The sequence below is a fragment of the Pteronotus mesoamericanus genome, unplaced genomic scaffold (genome assembly GCF_021234165.1).
Source record: "Pteronotus mesoamericanus isolate MK-2021 breed Mesoamerican mustached bat unplaced genomic scaffold, CSHL_Meso_final contig_400, whole genome shotgun sequence".
In the NCBI taxonomy this organism is placed as follows: domain Eukaryota; kingdom Metazoa; phylum Chordata; class Mammalia; order Chiroptera; family Mormoopidae; genus Pteronotus; species Pteronotus mesoamericanus.
Genome location: NW_026555151.1, coordinates 38,691 through 46,018, shown reverse-complemented (window position 1 = coordinate 46,018; position 7,328 = coordinate 38,691). Strand labels below are relative to the sequence as shown.

At 67.3% G+C, this 7,328-nt stretch overlaps 1 protein-coding gene across 1 annotated transcript; it reads left to right on the top strand.

Annotated features, from left to right (window-relative positions):
* The first annotated feature begins 3,711 nt into the window (after positions 1 to 3,711).
* Positions 3,712 to 6,922, top strand: LOC129073400 (patr class I histocompatibility antigen, A-108 alpha chain-like). The gene is made up of 8 exons (XM_054577054.1): positions 3,712 to 3,799; positions 3,965 to 4,234; positions 4,459 to 4,734; positions 5,254 to 5,529; positions 5,650 to 5,754; positions 6,186 to 6,218; positions 6,351 to 6,398; positions 6,552 to 6,922. The coding sequence occupies exons 1-8, from the start codon at positions 3,727 to 3,729 to the stop codon at positions 6,554 to 6,556; spliced, it is 1,086 nt and encodes a 361-aa protein (XP_054433029.1). The 5' UTR covers positions 3,712 to 3,726; the 3' UTR covers positions 6,557 to 6,922.
* The last annotated feature ends 406 nt before the right edge of the window (positions 6,923 to 7,328 follow it).

Here is a 7,328-nt window from a genome sequence, read left to right as displayed (position 1 = left end):
GACGCCTGCCCGTGTGTGCCCGCCTGCTCCCGCCGCCGTGTCACCGCCTGCCCCGTCAGAGTCCTGGCCATGGGCAGAGGGCCACCAGGAGTGACCTTCCCTCACATGTCTGCGTGGCTCAGCTTCTCAGTTGCTTCAAGTCGGCTCAACTGGCACCTCAGCGGGCCCACTCTGACCACCCCATTGAAAAGTGCCACGTCGGGGTTCCTGGGGCAGCCGGCCGCTCACAGCCTGTCCCTCCCTCGCCCTGCGGGCCCAGCACAGACGGCTACCAGCGTGGCTCCCTGTGTGGCTCCTACCGGGACGGCCGGGCCTTGGCCTGCACCACAGCCCCTCCCGGGAAGCCCCAGCTCCAACACACTCGGTGGCGGGTGGCCGGCTTCACACACAGCAGAGCCACCCTATGGGCTCCACAAGCAGAACGTCCGAAGGGTAGTTTCCGCAGCACCCGGCCCTGCCGGGGTGGATCCCGCCTCGTGGGCTCATGACCTCAGTTAACCTTACTGCTCTCCTCAAAGGCTCTGTCTCTAAATACAATCACATTGGGGGTTGGGGCTTCAACACACGAATTGTGGGGACACAGCCCAGTCCCTGCCAGGGGTCTCCTATGATGTGCACATCTGCACCTGCCCGCCGGTCCGTCCCCTGAGCGCCTCAGGAAGCGTAAGTCTCAGTGTCTCCCCAAACGCTGGTCTCACCACAAAGCACAGCACATGGGCGGCACCTGGACACCACCCGCCTCTCATGTCTCTCGGGCTGGGGCTGTGGGTCCGGCCAGGTTGGGGGTCATGGGTGCCTGATGCTCAGGCTGCAACCGTGGCCCAGCTGCCGCACATGGGGCTCTGGGGGACCCTCCCTGGCTCGTGGACCCCCTGTTTGTTCAGGCTGCTAGGACAACACCATAGGCTGACTTGTACATAACATTCATGTATGTCTCGCAGCCCTGGAGGCTGAGAAGCCCCAGAGAAAGGTGCCAGCAGACTCAGAGTCTGCGAGGGCTGGCCTCCTGGATCGCAGGCGGCTGCCGCCTCACCGAGTCCCCTCCGGGTGGGCCGGCCAGGGAGCTCTCGGGGGCCTCCTTCACGGGGGCCCCACCCTCAGGACCGAATCACCTCCCGAAGGCCTCCCCTCCAAACACAGTCACATCGGGGGAGAGGTTTCAATATGAACTTTGAGGACACAGACATACAGTCTATGCACCAGGGGTCCTGGGCAGCTGTCCTGGTAGAAATGAGACTTAGGCCCAAGGCTGCAGAGCTCCTTCTCTCAGGGATCGGGGGTAGCAGAGCAGGACCTGGAGGGTCCGGTCTGAGGATGCGGTGCTTGGGTGACCACAGAGGACAGAGGGGATCCCAGGGTCCTCAGGCAGCACCCTGGGAGTGTAGGGACTGCCCCTGGGCCCTATCGCCGAGGCCCTCGCAGCCCACAGTGGCGAGCAGCCCGCACACACATTCGGCACCTGGTCCTCGGGGCCCCTCGGCCTGGCCCAAGGGCTTGTCCTGTCCTAGGGGAGGAAGGGACCGCGGAAGGCTGTGAACACCTCCTGATCCGGGCCGGGTGCAGACGCGCTAGGGAGGTGCTAACACAGTTAGTGGGACCCTGGAATCCCCAGGAATTTGGGACCAGGGCTCCTCCCCAGAGGGCAGCACCGCCCTTTGCTGTCTGTGAGCCAGAGGGCCCTCTCCAAACACAAACAGGCGACCCCATGGCAGCCCTCCCCATGCTGGTGTTCGCCAGGCTCCTTCCCTCTCTCCCCCGGGGAACACCCTCCCCTCTGATGTGCTTACTTCTGTGGATCCTCACTTCCGCAGGAGCATCCTCTCCTTCCCAGACCAAATGCCCCAGGCCCCCGGCCCCATCCCACCTTCTGAGACGCGCTGGACTGATTCCCAGGTGCAGGGTCCTTTCCCTCCAGAGGGAGCAGGAGGAACAAGAAAGAGGGACTCGGGTGTCCGAGGTCCCATCCTGGGCTCCATCCTGGGCCTGGGAACCAGCTCTCATGGCCAGGAGACCTCACCCTTCCCTGAGTGACTTCCATGGTGACTCAACAGGGAGGAAACCCCTATGTCAGTGTGGGCTTTGGGAAGCACTTTGCACCCCGAACCTGACACTGGATGGGGATCCCCTCTCGTGTTCAAAGCCCTGTTCTGGCACTGGGAGCAGGAGGAGACCCTGGAAGTCCTGGTGCTGCAGCAGGAAGGGAAACGGGGTCTTCTGTCGTTCAGCCCAGTGGCCCCACGGGGGCGCCGCCGCGCGGCTCCGGGAGGCTGACTGCGCCCTGGGAGGGGCCGCGCCGTGACGTGGACGACCTGGAGGGTGGGCACCGTGGGGCATGAAGCACCGTAGCTTCCCACCAGGCCTGGACTCCACGGTGTCTAGGTCAGGGACGGCGGGGGGCGGGGGGAGCGCTCCGGGGGCTCGGCCATCTCTGAGGCTTCCACCTCCCCGCTGCCACCCCTCTTCCCAGCCCCCTGGTGACAACACCTGGGAAACTGAACAGACACAGTTCATCTCCTGTTGGTTTTGCACAGTATTCCTCCTTGATGTAGCCACAGTAACCACATTGTATAAGTTTTCCTCAGGAGGATACATGAAAACTTGGCAACATGCTCCTCCCTGGCAGGGGTCCCGGGCGCCCGGACTCGGGGGAGGGAGGACATTCCCCACTCCGGGCCCCGCACCGTCCGCCGTGAGCCTCGCCCCGCACGGCGCATGAAGTCCCTCTCATTGCCAAGGCCCTTCCCGGTTCAGGCGCCGTTGGCACAGCCGTGGCCGCGCGACGGCCCGCACCCAGGTGTCCCCCCCACCGCGTGTCCCCCCTGCACCGGCGCCCAGGCTGCCCCGCCTCAGAGCTGCTCGGCTGGGCCTGGGCCTCAGAGCCTGTCCCCCAGGCCGCCCCTGGGGCATTGGTGCTTCAACACACGAATCTGGGGGACACTTGTGCGCATTGAGGGAACAGAAGGGGCGACACTTGTGTTGCCGTGGGGACAACACACGAATTTGCTGAAACGAACTGCTTCCCGGGCTCCTTTGTACGAAGGACGTGGACTCGCAAGGACAAACTGCGGGCTTCGGCGTGAAGGCCACTTTACGGTGTAACGCGTCTCCCCTGTCACACACGCACTGCGTGGGCAGCGGACTTAGGGGCTTTGCGGGTCTGGCTGCAGTGCGGCTCGGACGCGTCTCCGTGCCCAGGGGCCCGAGTCCCTGCTGCTCAGATTAGCGTCCCCACGGGCCGAGGGTCCGAGGCCGCGATCCGCGCTGCCGGCCGCAGACGACGACACCGGACTCAGAATCTCCGTCCCGCGTTTTCAGGCAGTTCCTCCGGGAATGAAGGGAAAAGCCCTGGGCAGGGCCCGGCCGGGGCGCCTCTCCCCGGTCTCCTCAGTCCCTGGGCCGGGACTCGGGGACACAGCGCGACGAGGCGCCTCAGGGCCGGAGGCGGGGTCGGCGCGCAGTCCCGGGGCCCCTGGCCCGGCTCTCGGGGTCTCCGGCCGCGGGCGGAGTCGGGGCGGGGGGGCCCCGCGGTGGGGATCCCCGGCCCCCGGTTTCACTTCTGCCTCTCACAACCTGCGCCGGGGCCTCCTTCCTGGAGACTCGTGACGCGTCCCCGCTTGTCACTCTCACTGGCGTCCGGCGCCCGGAGAAGCCAATCAGCGTCGCCGCCGGTCCCGGCTATAAGGTCCCCGCGGGCCGCCCGGGCTCGATTCGCCCCGAAGCCCGAGGATGCGCGTCCTGAGGTCGCCCAGCCTCCTGCTGCTGCTCTCGGGGGCCCTGGCGCTGAGCGGGGCCCGGGCGGGTGAGCCGGGCCGGGAGGGAACGGCCTCGGCGGGGCGGGGGCACCGGGGGGGGACGCGGGACCCGGGGGCGCGACCCGCCGCCCGGCCCCCTCCGCCCCCTGGACCGCGGCCCCGGGACCCGCGCGGGGCCTTGGGTCGCGGTCTCAGCCCCGCTCCGCCCCCAGGTCCCCACTCCCTGCGGTATTTCTACACCGTCGTGTCCCGGCCCGGCCGCGGGGAGCCCCGCTTCCTCGCCGTCGGCTACGTGGACGACACGCCGTTCGTGCGGTTCGACAGCGACGCCGCGGACCCGAGGATGGAGCCGCGGGCGCCGTGGATGGAGCAGGAGGAGCCGCAGTACTGGGACCGGGAGACGCGGAACGCCAAGGAAACCGCACAGACTTTCCGAGTGGACCTGAACACCCTGCGCGGCTACTACAACCAGAGCGACCCCGGTGAGCGCGCGGCGGGCGGTCCCGACCCCCACCCCCCGGACGGCGGTCGCCCCGGGCGTCCGCGTCCGCGCTTCACCCCGAGGCCCCGGCCGCCCGACCCCCCGAACCCCGCCCCCCTCGGGAGGCGCCGCGGGCCCCGGACCGCGTTTCGCTTTCGGTTTGGGCCGGACGCCCGCGGTCCGGGCGGGGCGGGGCGGGGGGTGCTGACCTCGGGGCGGGGTCAGGGTCTCACACCTTCCAGTGGATGTACGGCTGCAAAATGCGGGCGGACGGCAGCTTCCTCCGCGGTTACGTCCAGTTCGCCTACGACGGCGCCGACTACATCAGCCTCAACGGGGACCTGCGCTCCTGGACCGCGGCCGACGCGGCGGCTCAGATCACCCAGCGGAAGTGGGAGGCGGCGGGGGACGCGGAGCGACACAGGGCCTACCTGGAGGGGCGGTGCGTGGAGTGGCTCGGCCGGTACCTGGAGAAGGGGAAGGAGACCCTGCTGCGCGCAGGTACCGGGGCCGGGGCTCCCCCAGGCGGCGGAACGCGGGGTCGGGTCCGAGGGCGGGGCCCGGGTCGGGGGGCTGAGTCCGCCTGGGTTTCCGGCCGCGGCCCCGGGGAGCGACCCCCGCCTTCTCTCGGGGCCGTGAGGGAGGGGAGACCCGCCCTGAAACGACCGCTCGGCGGCTCCTGGGACCCTGGCGGTGGCCCCGCGACCCGGGGACCTTCGCGGGCCTTGTCCCCGCCCCGCACCCGTGCGTCTCCGCGGGACCCCGCTTTCCCGAGTCACGCGGCCGCCCCCCAGGTCCGGCCCGAGGGGCCTTTTCTCCTCTCAGAGACCCGCCTCCTGCCCTGGGCCGGGCCGCGCTGCCTCGAGAACTTTCTCAGACCGGGAGTGGCTCCCAGGGGCCCCTATCCCCGCGGGCGTCCCCCGCCGCCGTCGTCCCGCCCCGCCCCGGGGGGGGGCACCGGTGCGGCTGCGGTGTCGCCGGGGCCGCAACGTTCCGGAACCTTCTGACCCTCCCGCGCAGACCCTCCAGAGACACGCGTGACCCGCCACCGCGTCTCTGAGCGCGAGGCCGCCCTGCGGTGCTGGGCCCGGGGCTTCTACCCCGCGGACATCAGCCTGACCTGGCAGCGCGACGGGGAGGACCAGACGCAGGACATGGAGTTTGTGGAGACGCGGCCGGCGGGGGACGGGACCTTCCAGAAGTGGGCGGCCGTGGCGGTGCCGCCCGGGGAGGAGCAGAGATACACGTGCCGCGTGCAGCACGAGGGGCTGCCCGAGCCGCTGACCCTGAGATGGGGTGCGCGGGGCGCGGGCGCGGAGCCTCTTCCCGGGGGTGCGGGGCCGCTGGGGGAGTCCTGCAGGGGCGGGGCTGGGGCCTGGGGTGCGGCAGGGCCCTCACCGTCCTGTCCCTTTCCAGAGCCGCCCCCGCAGACCACCTTCATCATCGTGGGAGTCGTCGTTGGCCTGGTCCTGCTTGGAGCTGTGGCGGCTGGAGCCGTGATGTGGGGGAGGAGGCGCTCAGGTGGGGGGGGGGGGGGGGTCTGGGTTTCTGGTCCCCCTGGGGGTTTCAAGCCCCGGTGGATGTGTGTCCCCCTTCACTAAAGGGAAGTGTCATGTTCACTCATGTGCCTGCCAGTCTGGGGCTGTATTTGCTAACACTTGCTCCCTAAGGAGGCACGAGAGAGTATAAGGGACAGATTTGTCACCTTAGTGAGGCTGCTGATGGGGACCTGATTCCCGACAGTCACGGATCCAAGTCCCTGCTGGGGACAGACCTGCAGGAGGGCCATTGGCCCAGTCCCCACACCTGTACTTTCCTCAGGGTTCCCCATCCTGCCCTGGGTCTGTAGCCACAGTTCTGGAAACTTCTCTGGGGCCAGGACGAGGGCTTCCTTCCGGACCTCGTGGCCCTGCCTCCTCCCTGGAGTCTCACAGGACGTTTTCTTCCTGCAGGTGGAAAGGGAGGCAGCTACGCGCAGGCGGCCAGTGAGTACGGAGGGGGGACCCCTGAGACCCCGTGAGGGTGTCGACGGGCGCCCAGGGGGGCCTCCCCCCATCGTTCCTCCTTCAGCCCCCTCTCCTGGGGCTCTGACCACCCCCTGTTTTGTGCTGCCCCAGGCGGTGACAGTGCCCAGGGCTCTGATGTGTCTCTCACGGCTTGTAGAGGTGGGACCCTGACTGGGGACGGGGCTGGGGCTGAGGGGACGGGACTGCGGGATGGGGATCCTGGGGACATTCTGAGCCCGCGCTGGGCTGTTGGACAATGTCACCACCCGCAGTGACTGACCTGAACTTGTTCATGATCATTTCCTTCTGCAGCGTGAGACGGCTGCCCTGTCAGGGAACAAACGATGGAAGGGTCTTCACAAACACATACCTGCCGACCCCTGTTTGTGACGTCAGGAGGATCCTTTGCTTCTCTTTCTGCAACTGGCGTTTGACTGACTGCGTTTCTATCAGCACAAGGCGGGGAGGGGGGAGGCAGGCCCACCCCCCCAACAAGCCCCTCCCCACACTTTCCGGTTGCAGCCGAGGTGGGGCAGGTCCTCCCCCTCCCTGTCTGTACTTCCAAGTGCCCTGAGCTGCAGCTTCTTACTGTGTTAATGAAATAAGATCCTGGATATGAATTTGTATTTTCAGTTCTTGCTGTGAGTGGTTCATGTGTTCATTAAAATCTTGAAGATCCTAAAGTTTCAGAGAAAATAAATGGAAGCATCAAGAAGTTCCCAGAACCGGCGTGTTTGCTGCGCTGAGTCTGTTGCAGGGGCAGGAGAGGCTGTGAGGACCGAGCGTGCTCAGGGCCTGTGCCCCGTCCGTGCTCAGGGCGTTGTGGGCTGTGACCTGGTCACTCTGTGGCTGGGTCACCTCTCTGCTGCTTTGTCCTTGTCCCTTTAGTAGAACCTTGTCCCCCCAGGACCTGTGATCACAGGGAATCAGCATCGCCCAGGCCTTGTCCACTGTCCCAATAAAGAGATCTCTACAGCTGCGGGCAGCGAGGGCTCCGTGTGGCGGGGTCAGCCTAGGCTCGGGCCGGTCTGACCCTCAGCCCGCATGCCCTGGGCCTTTATTGGTTGTTCGCTTCTGTAGAGCAACATG